The following is a 16,527-nucleotide window of genomic DNA, read 5'->3' on the forward strand; positions in this document are numbered from 1 at the left end:
TCTGGGACGGCTGCGGACTGAAATTCGCAGCAGAGGCGCCCAGAAACCTCGGGCTAACCTGTGCTGCGGATTCCAATCCCCAGCTGCCTAGTTGTACCCGGCTGGACACAAAAATGGGGCGAAGCCCACGTCATTTGTTTTTTAATTATTTCATGAAATAAGTGAAATAATTAAAAAAAAAAGGGCTTCCCTATATTTTTGGTTCCCAGCCGGGTACAAATAGGCAACTGGGGGTTGGAGGCAGCCCGTGGCTGCCTGCTGTACCTGGCTAGCATACAAAAATATGGCGAAGCCCACGTCATTTTTTTGGTGGCCAAAAAACTTCTGCATACAGTCCTGGATGGAGTATGCTGAGCCTTGTAGTTCTGCAGCTGCTGTCTGCTCTTCTCCATACAGACACACAGCAGCTGCAGTACTACAAGGCTCAGCATACTCAGCATACTCCATCCAGGACTGTATGCAGAAGTTTTTTGCTGAAAAAATTATGTGGGCTTTGCCATATTTTTGTATGCTAGCCAGGTACAGCAGGCAGGTACGGCTGCCCCCAACCCCCAGTTGCCTATTTGTACCCGGCTGGGAACCAAAAATAAAGGGAAGCCCTTTTTTTATTATTTCATGAATTTCATGAAATAATTAGAAAACAAATGACGTAGGCTTCGCTCCATTTTTGTGTCCAGCCAGGTACATCTAGGCAGCTGGGGATTGGAATACGCAACACAGGTTGGCCTGAGCTTTCTGGGCCCCACTGCTGCGAATTGCAGTCTGCAGCCGCCTCAGAAAATGGCACTTTCATAGAAGCGCCATCTTCTGGCGCTGTATCCAACTCTTCCAGCACCTGCCTGCTATACCTGGCTAGCATACAAAAATATGGCGAAGCTCACATCCTTTTTTTGTAGTTTTTTGGCCAAAAAAATTAAAAAATGCTTCCCTGGATTTTCCATTGCCAGTGAAGGTAACACCAAGCAGTGGGGGTTAGCAGCCAGTAGCTGCTTGGATTACCCTTAGCTAGCAATACAAAAAATGCAGCGGGAGCCCATATATATTTTTTTCAATTATTTATTTAAATAACTAAAAACAAAATGGGCTTCCCTGTATTTTGATTGCTGGACATCACAGTGCTGTAAAAATAAATCTTTAAAAAAAATGACATAGTGCTCCGCGGTATTTTTGATTCTCAGCGCAGATAAAGCAGACAGCTATGGGTTGCCACCCCCATCTGCCTGTCGTTACCTTGGTTGGCAATCAAAATACAGGGAAGCCCATTAATTTTTTCTATTTAAAAAATGGTTAAAAAAAAAAATGACGTTGGGTCCCCCCATTTTTGATAGCCAGCTAGGGTAAAGCAGACGTCTGTAGCCTGAAAACCACAGCTGGCAGCTTTACCGTGGTTGGGGATCCAATGTGGAGGTCCCCCCAGGCTCTTTTTTTATAATTATTTTATAAATATTAATAATTACACAAAAAAGTAGGGTCCCCTCCAAATTGGATCACCAGCCAAGGTAAAGCGGACAGCTGTGGTCTGGTATTCTCAGGGTGGGAAGGTCCATAGTTATTGGGCCTTCACAGCCTAAAAATAGCAGGCCGCAGGCACCCCAGACGTGGCGCATCCACTAGATGCGCCAATCCTGGCGCTTCACCCCAGCTCATCCCGTGCCCTGGTGCAGTGGCAAACGGGGTAATAAATCGGGTTGATACTAGCTGTAAAGTCACCTGAGATCAAGCCCAGCAGTTTGTGATGTCATGGCGTCTATTAGATAACCAACATCATAAACTGTCAGTACTAACAAAAACAAAAAATCGACAAAAGAAATTTATTTGAAAAAACAGTCCCCAAAACATTTCCTCTTTCACCAATTTATTGTAAGAAAAAAAATAAAGGGGTCCCACGACGACTCTGGACCGTCTAGAATATGGGGCGGAGACACTCAGGGAACGTATCCCCCATTTTCTAGGAGTGCGGACCCTTCATGTGAGGAGTGTGGGTGCAATGAATCTGCACTCACTCTCCCCGGGTCCACAGCAGCAGAGCCCATGTCGTAATGGTTGCTACCAAAGCTGCAATGCCCTGCTCATGAGGTAAGGGCATGCCTAATCAGGAGAACTACTGTAGAGGAAGCTCTGCTCACTGGTATATAGGTGCTCAGAGGTAATAATAGATAAAATTAGTGAGTAACCTCGGCACTCTAAATCTCCCAGACTAAGTCAGTAAGTCACAACGGATAGTAATGCAAAATCACTCTTTATTGGTCCGTATTAAGAAAAAAAAAATTTTCATAAGCATATATGTTTTTGTCCAAAACAAGTTACAAATGACGTTTCGGCCTGAGCCTTCGTCAGATTGGACTTATCTGCATGTAATCATGAAAAATGACAATAATCAGTATCACATAAGAGCGAGAGAACAATAACATAAACTCGAACAATGTAGAGGTACAATTGGGATACAGCAAAAAAATTGCAACACAGCAAGAAATGAAACACATGATACAAATGTCATAATACAGTACAAGGACAATATAGTAATGACAAATATGGGGTCAGAGTAGGCTTCGACAGCTCTGGTACGAAAGAGATGTCAATCATAAAGTAACATGTGCAGTAGGTGTAGAGCTACACTATGCATGGCAGAGCTAATGGGTAGACCGACCATAGAAAAAGAATGGAGAAAAAGTGGAGAAAAAGTGGAGAAAAAATGGAGAAAAAGTGGAGAAAAAGTGTAGAAAAAGTGGAGAAAAAGTGGAGAAAAAATGGAGAAAAAGTGAAGTGGAGAAAAAATGGAGAAAAAGTGGAGAAAAAATGGAGAAAAAGTGGAGAAAAAGTGGAGAAAAAGTGGAGAAAAAATAGAGAAAAAGTGCAGAAAAAGTGCAGAAAAAGTGGAGAAAAAGTGGAGAAAAAGTGGAGAAAAATGTAGAAAAATGTAGAAAAAGTGGAGAAAAAGTAGAGAAAAAGTGGAGAAAAAATGGAGAAAAAGTGGAGAAAAAGTGGAGAAAAAGTGGAGAAAAAGTGGAGAAAAAATGGAGAAAAAGTGGAGAAAAAAATGGAGAAAAAGTGGAGAAAAAGTGGAGAAAAAATGGAGAAAAAGTTTAGAAAAAGTGGAGAAAAAATGGAGAAAAAGTGAAGTGGAGAAAAAATGGAGAAAAAGTGGAGAAAAAGTGGAGAAAAAATGAAGAAAAAGTGGAGAAAAAGTGGAGAAAAAATGGAGAAAAAGTGGAGAAAAAGTGGAGAAAAAGTGGAGAAAAAAAGGAGAAAAAGTGGAGAAAAAGTGGAGAAAAAATGTAGAAAAAGTGGAGAAAAAGTGGAGAAAAAGTGGAGAAAAAGTGGAGAAAAAATGGAGAAAAAGTGGAGAAAAAGTGGAGAAAAAATGGAGAAAAAGTGGAGAAAAAGTGGAGAAAAAGTGGAGAAAAAATGTAGAAAAAGTGGAGAAAAAATGGAGAAAAAGTGGAGAAAAAGTGGAGAAAAAGTGGAGAAAAAGTGGAGAAAAAATGGAGAAAATGTGGAGGAAAAAGTGGAGAAAAAGTGGAGAAAAAATGGAGAAAAAGTGGAGAAAAAGTGGAGAAAAAATGGAGAAAAAGTGGAGAAAAAGTGGAGAAAAAATGGAGAAAAAGTGGAGAAAAAGTGGAGAAAAAGTGGAGAAAAAATTTAGGAAAAGTGGAGAAAAAGTGGAGAAAAAGTGGAGAAAAAGTGGAGAAAAAGTAGAGAAAAAGTGGAGAAAAAGTGGAGAAAAAGTGGAGAAAAAATGGAGAAAAAGTGGAGAAAAAGTGGAGAAAAAATGGAGAAAAAGTGGAGAAAAAGTGGAGAAAAAGTGGAGAAAAAATGTAGAAAAAGTGGAGAAAAAATGGAGAAAAAGTGGAGAAAAAGTGGAGAAAAAGTAGAGAAAAAGTGGAGAAAAAATGGAGAAAAAGTGGAGAAAAAATAGAGAAAAAGTGGAGAAAAAGTGGAGAAAAAGTGGAGAAAAAGTGGAGAAAAAATGGAGAAAATGTGGAGAAAAAGTGGAGAAAAAGTGGAGAAAAAATGGAGAAAAAGTGGAGAAAAAGTGGAGAAAAAGTGAAGAAAAAATGGAGAAAAAGTGGAGAAAAAGTGGAGAAAAAATGGAGAAAAAGTGGAGAAAAAATGGAGAAAAAGTGGAGAAAAAATGTAGAAAAAGTGGAGAAAAAATGGAGAAAATGTGGAGAAAAAGTGGAGAAAAAGTGGAGAAAAAATGGAGAAAAAGTGGAGAAAAAGTGGAGAAAAAGTGAAGAAAAAATGGAGAAAAAGTGGAGAAAAAGTGGAGAAAAAATGGAGAAAATGTGGAGAAAAAGTGGAGAAAAAGTGGAGAAAAAATGGAGAAAAAGTGGAGAAAAAGTGGAGAAAAAATGGAGAAAAAGTGGAGAAAAAGTGGAGAAAAAGTGGAGAAAAAGTGGAGAAAAAATGGAGAAAAAGTGGAGAAAAAATGTAGAAAAAGTGGAGAAAAAATGGAGAAAAAGTGGAGAAAAAGTGGAGAAAAAGTGGAGAAAAAGTGGAGAAAAAATGTAGGAAAAGTGGAGAAAAAGTGGAGAAAAAGTGGAGAAAAAGTGGAGAAGAAGTGGAGAAGTGGAGAAGAAGTGGAGAAGAAGTGGAGAAGTGTTTGTTCATGCCAGATGGGAGATAAATAATTTTTTACCGGCGCTGTCATTTACTGTAACGTGACCATCGGTGTACGGTGTATACCTGTGATCACGTGAGCGGGGACCGGAAAAACCGTCCTGAATCATGATCTCCAGGGTCTCAGCTAGCCCTGAAACCCCGGAGATTTTCTGACGCTGGGGGGCGTTATTCACTTATTTCTGCCTGCTGTTTATAAATGGCAGATCAGAATAAGGCTACATTAACACGACCGATCCATTTTTGTGGTCTGCAAAAAACAGCCGTTTTTTTTCACGGGTGCATCCGTGTGGCATCCGTTTCCGTTCCGTAGACGGTCCGTATGTCATCTGTTTGTCATCCGTGTGCCTTCCGTTTTTTTTTGTGTACTGCAAAAAAACTGAAGGAGGGTAAATGCATAAATTTACCCAGGATCCATAGCTTCATCCTACATGAGGCGGTCACATGTTCACTCCAGTGCCATTTTCTACTGCTTTTCACAGCGTAGAGCGCTCTGGTGATTTTCCTGTGCTTGTACACTTCATATCAGTCTTTTCTGTCATTATAATGGCAGAAAGACACATAATGTCCCACTCTCCTGCATTTTGTAATTTTGCACCCTTTGGTGCCTTTCATGCGGCACTAAGGGGTGCTTAGCTTTGTATTTAGCCAAAAAAATGAAAAAAAAAAAAATGACGTAGGGTTCCCCCTATTTTTGTAGCCAGCTAGGGTAAAGCAGACGGCTGCAGCCTGCAGACCACAGCTGGCAACCTCACCTTGGCTGGTAATCCAAAACTGAGGGCACCCCACGCTGTTATTTTAAATTAAATAAATAATTTAAAAAAAAAACCACGTAGGGGTCCTCCCAAAATTGGATCACCAGCCAAGGTAAAGCAGACAGCTGGGGTCTGATATTCTCAGACTAAGGAGGTCCATGGTTATTGGACTCTCCCCAGCCTAAAAATAGCAGGCCGCAGCCGCCCCAGAAGTGGCGCATCCATTAGATGCGCCAATCCTGGTGCTTCGCCCCAGCTCATCCCGCGCCCTGGTGCGGTGGCAAACGGGGTAATATATGGGGTTAATACCAGATGTGTAATGTCACCTGGCATCAAGCCCTGGGGTTGGTGAGGTCAGGCGTCTATCAGATACCCGACATCACCAACCCAGTCAATAATAAAAAAAATAGACAACAAACACATTTTTATTTGAAAAAACACTCCCCAAAACATTCCCTCTTTAACCAATTTATTAGAAAGAAAAACAAATCCAGGTCTGGTGTAATCCAAGGGGTTGCCATGACGATCCACACTGTCCCAGTCAATGAAGAGCAGAATGTTCCCCATTGGCTGGGAGAGCAGTGCAGTGACCTGAGCTAACATCAATGGGTCAGCCCAGGTCACTGCAGGGGGGTGACAAGTGCTGCTGTCAGCGAGGTACATTACCTGCGCTGATCTCCAGCACACTGACAGCCCCTGTCACTGAGTTCAATGACCGGCGCCTTCACACCAAGTTTCGCGAGAGGCCCGTGACGTCACCGCTAGTCAGTCTCGGGTCGGAAGCGAGAGAAGGTGATGTGACAAGCGGCGGCCATGGAGGACAATGACAGCGCTGAGGTCGGGATGGCGGGACTTCATCACCGCAGGTAAGCCGAGCGGGACCATGTGTGTGTGTGTGTGTGTGTGTGTGTATGTATGTGTACATGCCGCGGGCAGGAGGGGGCGGAGCGAGCTGAGCGGGGAAGTGTGGGCTTCCTGCACGTAACTAGGATAAACATCGGGTTACTAACCAAAGCGCTTTGCTTGGATACCCGATGTTTATCTTGGTTACCAGCTTGTGGCAGGCTGCCAGCGATGGCTCCTGCACACTGTAGCTGTAAAAAGCCCTGCCTTTTGCTGCTAGAACCGTTCTCGAACGTATCTAGAACTATCGAGCTTTTGCAAAAAGCTCGAGTTCTAGTTCGATCTCGAACAGCCCCCAAAATCACTCGAGCCGCGAACTGGAGAACCTCGAACCACACTCAACTCTACTCCTAGGATACATAGCCTATATGTGACTCTACCAACTATACAGATGTTAATATAATCTTATACTGTAATGCAGTTGATGATTTTTTTGCTCTGTAGCTAATCTTATTCACTTAGATATAGGATCAGAGGTAACGTGAAGCTTAAAGGCTTATCCAACAGGCCCTCCAACTATCAAAGGTCTTCAATAACATTGGTCTTCTCATGAGCCAGGGGGACATTATTGGGCTCCTAGGATACATGGCCCATGTGTGACTGCACCCCTGCACCTAATATAGAGATGTTAATATAATCTTATACTGTAATGTAGTTATTAATTTTGTTTGCTCTGTAGCTAATCTTATTCGCTTAGATATAGGGTCAGTGGTGTAACTTGAAGCTTAAAGCTGGGTTCACACTAAGCGACAGCGACAACGACGTCACTGTTACGTCACCATTTTCTGTGACGTAACAGCGACCTTGTAAGTCGCTGTTATGATCGCTGCTTAGCTGTCAAACACAGCGACGCAGCAGCGATCATAACGTCGCTGTGCTACATGTGCAGAGAGCAGGGAGCCGCGCTTAACGCTGGCTCCTTGCTCTCCTAGGTACAGTACACATCGGGTTAATTAACCCGATGTGTACTGCAGCTACATGTCACAGTGCAGAGAGCAGGGAGCCACGCACAGTGCTTAGCGCTGGCTCCTTGCTCTCCTTGCTACAGTACACATCGGGTTAATTACCTGATGTGTACTGCAGCCACATGTGCACAGAGCAGGAGCCGGCACTGGCAGCAAGGGCGGAGGCTGGTAACGAAGGTAAATATCGGGTAACCAGGGAAAGGTCTTCCCTTGGTTACCCGATGTTTACGCTGGTTACAGCTTACTGCAGCTGCCAGACGCCGGCTCCTGCTCCCTGCTCGCTTCATTTTGTCGCTCTCTCGCTGTCACACACAGCGATGTGTGTGTCACAGCGGGAGAGTGACGACCAAAAAATGAAGCTGGACATTCAGCAACGACCGGCAACCTCACAGCAGGGGCCAGGTCGTTGCTGGATGCCACACACAGCGACAGCGACGGGACGTCGCTGCAACGTCACAGAAAATGGTGACGTAGCAGCGATGTTGTTGTCGTTGTCGCTGTGTGTGACACCAGCTTAAGGGCTTATCCAACAGGGCCTCCAGCTGTGAAAGGTCTTCAATCACATTGCTCTTCTCATATGAGCCAGAGGGACATTTTTATGCACCTAGGTTAACATAAAAGAAAGGTCAGACCACAAAGCTATGATCAAGCTGACAATCCTTGGTCAATGTACCACTCTCTTTACTGACACTTATTGTGCTACTAGAAGGTCAAAACATGTATATGTTCGTGGTATGACAGTTTACAGATGTCATGAAGCCATTTTTTCTTTATTCCAGGTTCAAAAATGTCTTCAGCCCTTATTTCTGACCCAGAAGCAGCTAGAAGCTGTGAGGGATCTCATGGCAGTCAACATGGAAAGAGGTTTGAAGGCAGAACCAGACCATCCATCAACACTGAGAATGCTCCCCACATATGTTCGCTCAACTCCACTTGGCACTGGTGAGTTGCATTATTTTTTGACAGCTATTAATACATGGAAATATTTGGACGTACATTAGATTCCATTGTACCCTCAGCTGGAATGATCAGCCATTAGAACAACCCTTCTGCTTATTTGGTTCACAAAATACGAGTGGTAAGTGAAACATGTTGGTAGAAGGGTAGCTGCAGACATTCAACTTGGCCCTGTATTTCCTATCATATGTGAATATATCTGTTGACATGCAAAGCTATTAAGCTTTTATTTAGGGTTACCCAATTTCAAGTGCTAGGAGGTATAGTATTGTGGCGCCCTAGGACCTGGTCGCCACAACAGCATTGCCCTCCCAAAGGGTTAATGCTGAGCCTGGAGGTAATTGGGAGATCCATTGGCCAGCAGGTTTAACACCCAACACAGTTCTCCCTCCGGCCAGCAGGGGGAGCTCTGAACCTGGAATTCCAGGGAGCCTTCCTCTACCTGACCAGAGGGAGGAAGTGGAGTCAGTCTGAAGGGAGTAGTGGAAGTGAACAGACGCAGAGTGAGCTGTCCTGTGAATCTGGGGCCTGGAGCTGGAGCAGCTTGGCCCAGAGAAGCAGGAATAGCTGAGAGGCAGCAGAGAGACTCAGACATCGGAGTCTGTGGTTGCCAGGGTATAAAATCCGTCCCTGGTAGCCGAGTCCGAAGGGCAGGAGAGCTGCAAGCCCCTGGCCCAGAAACATCCAAGGTACAGCTGTAGCATCAGGGCCCGGTGTGGACTCCAGCGGAGAAGCACCAGAGAGAGGGTCTGCGCAGCCACCTACAGAAAGAAGGGACGTGCTATTGGTCCCAGCAGCGAAGAGGGCCATTGCTGGATTCAGAGAAGCAGGGTCCTATCATCACAAAGCAAAGTACAGGAGTAGGCCTCATACTCAGCTGGCCAGAAAGATCATCCCAAGTACTTCCAGGCCGACCGGATCCCCATCACCACCTGTAACGGTCTCCCAGGACTGGACTGTTCCCAGAGTAAAAGAGGAGAAGGTAAAGAGACTGTTGTTTGCGCCTGGTTCTTTCCTCGCCTGTCGGCCCTGCACCGTGTTAGCCACACAACACCATAGACTTTCACGGGCACCAACGGTATCCCGGGGCATCGCTCCACCTGTGGGGAGCAGTACCATCATAGCTGCCATAACATCACCCCGGAGTTCTCCCATAGCAGCGGCGGCTTAATAGCCGCATACCACAGGTGGCGTCACGAACATTAACTTTAACTCATCAGCCACATATTCAACTGACACCCACCAGGGCCACGGAGCCGGGCCCAGCCACCACTGACTACCACCGGACTAGTCCGGCCCGGCACCGGGTGTCCCATAGCCCTGGGGTGGGCGAGTCAGTATTCTTTGCTGAGTGACTAAGTCTTTGGGTGTGTAGGATGCCAGTTGAAAGTCATGGTCACATGTTTATTTCAGAAATAACTGGAACTGATCCCAGATCACTCTCCATTTCTGGGATTCATTCCAAGTATTCAAAAAAAAAAATATTAAATGAACATTGTATAGACCCAGCCTTTATGAATGAATAAAAGTCTATAGAAGTGACAAAGACAGACCTGTGAAAGGATGTCACTGAGTAATGGACACCAAAATGCTTGTTTTAAAATACAGAGAGGAGCTACAATATGTTCATGTAAATGAGCCGGAAACTGGTGTAAAAACATTTTATGTCTTCAGTTAATTCATGGGAACCTCATGTCACTTACAGTAGATGATAGTCACATTCTCCTTTTCCTTAACAACTTCACGACCTGGCCCTTTTCCTTTTTTGCGTTTTTGTTTTTTCCTCCACTTCTTCCAAGTGCCATAACTTTTCTATTTGCCGTGAATACAGCCATATGAGGGCTTGATTTTTTTCCAGGACAAGTTGTACTTTTGATCAACACCATTCATTCTGCTCCATATTGTACTGGAAAAAATTTCCAATTGTGGTGAAATTGAAAAAATAGTGCAATTCCATGATTGTTTTTTTTTTTTATTTCACCCCCTTCACCCCCGGGCGATTTTCTGTTTTTTTTTTTTTTTTTTTTTATTTGTTCCCCTTCTTCCAAGAGCTGTAACTTTTTTTTTATTTTTCCATCAATCTTGCCATATGAGGGCTTGTTTTTTGCGGGACGAGCTGTACTTTTAAATTAAATCATAAGTTTTACCATATAGTGTACTAGAAAACTGCAAAAAAATTCCAAGTGCTGAAAAACTTCAAAAAAGTGCAATTGCACAATAAGTTTTGGGATATTTTATTCACCGTGTTCACTATATGGTAAAACTGAGGTTGGTACGAGTTTGTAGACTCCAAACGTGTATAGGTTTACTTTTATCTAAGGAGTTAAAAAAAAATCATAAGTTTGTCCAAAACAAGTGGCACACTTTTTGCGCCATTTTCCACGACCCATAGATTTCTCATTTTTTAGGGACCTATGGCTCAGCGATGGCTTATTTTTTGCTCCACGAGCTGTCATTTTCAACGGTTCTATTTTTGCGCAGATGCTACGTTTTGATCTCCTGTCATTGCATTTTGCACAAAATTTGTGGCAACCAAAAAAATGTAATTTTGCCAGTTTTTTTTTGCCGCTACACGGTTTACTGATCAGATTAGTTGATTTTATATTTGATAGATCGGGCATTTCTGAACACGATAGCAAATATGTGTATATTTTTTATATTTTTAACCTTTTAATTTAGTTTTTTTTATTTTTTTTTAATTTTTAAAACTTTTTTTTACTTTTTTTTATTGTACTAGTCTCCCAAGGGGGCTATAACGATCAGCAGTCTGATCGCTCTTCCATTTCTCCAGATCACAGCTACACAGCTGAGATCTCAAGAAAAGCAACTCTCCTCTCACACACAGCAGTCTGCCAGCAGTGAGAAAAAGTGACTCATCACATGACTCAGTGCTGCCATGGCAACCACCGTAAGTCATGTGATCACGTCACGTGACTTCCGATGGCGCAAGGTAAGTTAATATTTACCTCGACTGGAAGGCACACATGTCAGCTGTTGAAATCAGCTGACATGTGTGTGGATCTCCACGGACTGCCCACGGCAGGCGGTGGGAATTAACCTCACACGATCCATGACATACCCAGTACGTTGTGTCATGAAGAGCAGGGGTGGGATTCAAATTTTTAACAACAGGTTCTTTGTAAACCCCGCCCATTTGAAAACCATGCCCATTCTGTAACCACACCCATTTTGTTAGCCACACCCAGTTTTGTGCACTTTCCTCAACCACAAAATATAAGTAATTAACAATAAAAACTTTCCCCTTCTTACTCTTCCTATACCTTCACTTTCCTATTAAGTACCAGTTGTTTCAGTCTCTGTCAGTCACTTATTTACTTGGCATATTGTATGAAAGTTTTTCTACAATGTTTGAAAATTACTAAAGGAACCCTGCTCATATTGGAACGGACAACCCTTCCTATACAGATCCCATCCCATACAGGTTCCCAACCTATGTGGCCTCCACTCCCATGCAGGCTCCCACCCCATGTGGCCTCCACTCCCATGCAGGTCCCCACCCGATGTGGCCTCTACTCCCATGCAGGCCTCCCTCCCCTGCAGAGTCCATGTGACCTCCTCCTCTCCCCTGTAGAGTCCATGTAGCCTCCTCCTCTCCCCTGCAGAGTCCATGGTGGCCTCCTCCTCTCCCCTGCAGAGTCCATGTGGCCTCCTCCTCTCCCCAGCAAAGTCCATGTGGCCCCCTCCTCTCCCCTGCAGAGTCCATGTGGCCTCCTCCTCTCCTCCATAGAGTCCATGTGGCCTCATTCTCTCCTCTGCAGAGTCCATGTGGCCTCCACTTCTTCCCTGCGGAGTCGTATCTTCGGCTCACAGAGCGCTTACCTGCTCCAAGTGCCGGTAGCCTTTCCTCCGTCCTCCTCCGTGGCACTCTGCATACTGACACAGACAGGTGGCAGCATGGTGAGGTAATCTCACCACACTGCCGTGACCTCTGCAGCATTATCACGCCGCAGGCCGTCGGGTCAGAGAGCAAACTGAACCCAGAAGTGCGTTGTGCATGGAGGTACGGAGATTCATTTGTATCAGCGTCTTAAAGACGCCGATGCAAATGATTACAGGGAACCGGGTCGGGACGCCGATTCTTGCCAGTTCGGCGAACCGGCTGTTATTTTAACAACTGGTTTGCCCGAACCGGACAGAACCGGCTGAATCCCACCCCTAGTAAAGAGGTTAAAATGTTGACTCCTTTGGTAAAGCTGACCTGGCATTATGATTCCCCAGATCAGTACGAGTTCGTAGATACCAAATATGTATAGTTTTACTTTTCTCTAAGTAGTGAAAAACAATTCTGAAGTTTGTTAAAAAGAAGAATTGTGCTTTTGTCGACATATTCTGAGACCGATAGCATCCTCATTTTTCATGATCTTGGGCTCAGTGATGACTTATTTTTTGCATCTTCAGTTGACGTTTTTAATTATACCATTTTTGAGTAGATGCAATATTTTCAATGCCTGTTATGGCATTTTAATGCAATGTTGTGGCAACCAAAAAACTAATTTTTATGCACTTTACTGATCAGAATAATTGATTTTATATTTTGATAGATCGGGCATTTCTGAATGTGGTGATACCAAATATGTGTATTTTTAATTGTTTTATTTTCAATGGGTCAAAAGAGAGCAATTTGAACTTTTAGATTTTTTTAAAAATAATTTTTTACTATCTTTTTTGACTTTACTAGTTTGATTAGGGGACTTTATGACTGCATTATCCGATCGCTTGTGCTGATCAGAGCTTTGCTTCAGCATCCCTGTGATCAGCAGAAATGCTGTTCTCCTGTGAATATCGGTGCTCTGCTGGCATTCACAGTAAGTGAGTCATGACAGCAACAGGGGTCATCATCTGACCCCATGCTGTTATGGCAACCATTGGTACCCCATGATTGTGTGGTAACCTCGTGTGGGACACGGTAGAGTCTGATGGTGGTAATGATGGTTGTTGTTAATATTTAATCATAAAACAACTCCGCTTCGGTGATGAATAGTCTCTTTACTGCTGATATAAATAACTATTTACAGATGACAGTGGGTCAGGGTTTTCCACACATACTGTTGTAGATTCAACCATACCAGACAGGCAGACCTCTGAGGGGAAGCTTTTCTTCCTCAGATCTGTTACAAAATCCTCACAAAATGGAGGAAGTCAACTCTCTCTTTTTCCTCACAACTGCCATCTCCCAACTGACCCTATCCTTCCACGCGTAGTCAGGGTTAGCTCCTCCCCCTTGCATGTGACTCCTACCACTGCAGTCATTGGATGACTGCAAAGGGGAAGCTTATCCTTCTGAGTGCTGCCTGTCAGCAGGTTTTCACAATATCCTACAGTACACAATATGCATAGAAAATTACATTTGTGTGAAATATCTATATTTCTGGTATCCCATGGAGATGGCCACTTTGTGGGATACCACAATTGCATCAAAGTTTGACAGAGCAATCTAAGGGGTTAAAAGGCACGGGTAGATCTTCGATCCATGCACAACTGTTAACTGCTTATATGTCACACAAACGTTTGCTCAAGACTCGCCGAGTGTCATGGCGGCATCAGACTCTGTTCACCACACTACAGATTTTGACACAGACAGGCTCGGGTGTCGACCAGCTGTTTGCTAATTAATGGTCAGGCTGGCAAGAGTTCAAGTCTGCTGGCCCTCTGGTTACCTCTGGGATCACAAATTGTTAGAAACCTATCACATTTACTCCCTGCCTTTTTAAGATGGTGGAATCTGTCTTTCCACACCGACTATAGCTTTGCTGTGTGGGTCTGTGTGGTGTTGTGTCCCAGTCCTGTTGGTGATTATATTCTGTGGTGCTTGGAGTTGTTGGGGAATCCTCTGTTCATCTTGTTATTTCCTCCCTGCTCTATTGTCTTTTATCTTTGTAGGAGCGTGCTGTGAGATAGAGTTTTGTTTTCTCTTTTTTGTCTATCTCTGTTGGTTTTGTCAGATTTTTGTCCCAGCCCTCCCATAGGGTAGGGAAGGAGGGGGTATCAGATCAGGGCTGGTAAAGACCAGGGACAGGTTGGCAGCTTAGACATCCTCACCTACAGAAGTAACTGTGAAATAAAGGATGGCTTGGGCCTCCCTAGTCTGAGGGCCAGTCTAGGAGCCCTGATCCTCTGCTCTCCCAATTCACTGTGACAACATGTCTGCTGATCAGGTTATCAGACATGTGCTGGGGGAAATAATGCTAGCCACATGAACCCGCATTAAAGGGAGGAAGGTCGACTTAGGATGTTTAAGTACGCCCTAGGTCATAAAGAGGTTAAAGAAGTATTCCCATCTCCAAGATCCTATCCCAATATGTAGTAGGTGTAATAATTATAGCAAATACCTCCAATCAGAAATGTAGCATAATTCTCCTGATATAGCCATGTCTCTTACCTCATGTACCCCTGAACAGTAGCTTAGGTATCCAAGGTTATTTTGTCATGCATATAGGGACATTAGTGCATTAGTGCATTAGTTTTCAGAAGCTCCAGTATAACCAACCTTTACACAAGATCTGTCAATGGTTAATATTCTTAGGCCTCACCCTCCCTCATTATACAAATACACATCACCTGATTTGCTTCATGCAATTTACTTCCAGTTCTGTGAGGCGGCACAGGCTGGAAGATATGGTATGTCCGCCCCTGGGTCACATATTGCTGGACATAAAATAAGGCAGTGACTTGAAAGACAAATAGGTTGAAAAAATATTTAGAAATTCCCCATACCAAGTATCTACACAAGTGTACACCAGTAAATTGAGTAAATTGAAATTAATGATAATAGGGGAGAGAAAAGATTGGAAAAGATGTGTGGGATTATAAAAATGTAGCTTTTATTAATAAACGTTATTTTTATAATCCCACACATCTTTTCCAATTTTTTCCCCTCCATTATTATAATTGATAGGTTGAAAAAAGACCTAGGTTCATCTAGTGCAACCTTCCTCCACCAATTATACACTTTGTCATTAAGTCATTTATAGCCGATAATGTTGTGTGTAGTGAGGAAATCATCCAGCCCTTTATTAAAAGTCGTTATTTTATCTGCCATTACTACCTCTTATGGTAGGGCATTCCACAGTCTGACTGCTAGTTTTTCTAAGCTAAATAAATCCAACTTTTATAATCTCTCATCACATGGGAGGCCTTCCATTCCTTGCAATAATTTAGATGACCATGTCACAAGTATTGTGTTACATTGCAATCTCATGCAAGATCACATTTAATATGCTAGACCCAATCGTACAAAATTAAGGAAGGATTGATAAATGCAGAAAACCTTAGGATACGTTCACACTGAGATTTTAGAGCAGAATATTTTTTTAAAAAAAACAAGGATTTTAAAAACCACAACTTTTAGGGTATGCGCATATGGCGTCGTTTGGAAGTCTCTGCGGCCACTGAGACTTCCAAGTGAAGCCACTTTAGGGGAACGCTGGATTCCTGAGGCGGTTTTACAGTTGTTCTTGAGGTGGCTTTGCTACACTGTTAAACATGGAGATAGTGGCGGGCGAAGAACGGGCATGACACTTTTTTAACTGCTTTTAACCCTGAAACAGTTGTAAGACAAAACACATGGACAGCAATGTAGCTTTGACATTGCTGTGCACTGTGTTCATTTTATGGGGCACTCTTGCTGCTTTTTCACTCCTTTAAGAACTCTGTGTGAACATAGCCTATCTAAAGGTATTTCTGTCTTCATTGTTTCATGTTTTATTGCAGTTCCAATAAACACCACAAAATGGTTTCAGTTTTTAAGCCAAAAAACTTTTACAGTAATCATCAATATATCTAGAGTATGTATATATAAAGACAGTGTTAGACATTTCATAGCTTTGTTGTAGTTTGGCATTTATGACATTAACTAATAAATTAGATTCTGTAATTAAATAGGACTAATCAGGGATGGTGTGAAAGAAAATGAGGGCTTGTTCTGCAGGTTTCTTTATGGTGAGATGATTCACTGAAAACTGTAATTGACAAGGAATATAAAGAACTAGAGGTTCTGTGGAATCTTTCTCCATACAGTAAATGTCCCAATAACTTAAAGGAAATGTGGTAAGTTATTATTGCCTTTCATTTCTTAATTTCTCGAGCAGTATGGTGTGTTACATCCAGAGGCCTACATGGTTATTGTTACATAAAAACAAAAAAGTGAGCCGGAGTATGAGATGGTATACATGGAACTTGTGAGACCATGTCCACACTGGCCATAAGACAAAGAGAAACAAAAGGAAAAAATTGTGAAAACATACCCTGCTGTAACTAAATAAAAGCATAGTGCATATAAACATAGAGTACTTAGTAAACACTGTTTT

At 43.0% G+C, this 16,527-nt stretch overlaps 1 protein-coding gene across 1 annotated transcript in view; it reads left to right on the forward strand.

Moving 5' to 3' along the window:
- The window catches only part of HK3 (hexokinase 3), a 204,989-nt gene that overhangs the window by 78,206 nt on the left and 110,256 nt on the right, over window positions 1-16,527 (forward strand). Inside the window, exon 3 of the mRNA XM_075344649.1 lies at window positions 8,023-8,185. Within this exon, the coding sequence (XP_075200764.1) occupies window positions 8,023-8,185 (163 nt within the window). The remainder of the gene's footprint in view (window positions 1-8,022; window positions 8,186-16,527) is intronic.

The sequence above is a fragment of the Anomaloglossus baeobatrachus genome, chromosome 4, assembly GCF_048569485.1.
Source record: "Anomaloglossus baeobatrachus isolate aAnoBae1 chromosome 4, aAnoBae1.hap1, whole genome shotgun sequence".
Lineage (NCBI taxonomy): Eukaryota > Metazoa > Chordata > Amphibia > Anura > Aromobatidae > Anomaloglossus > Anomaloglossus baeobatrachus.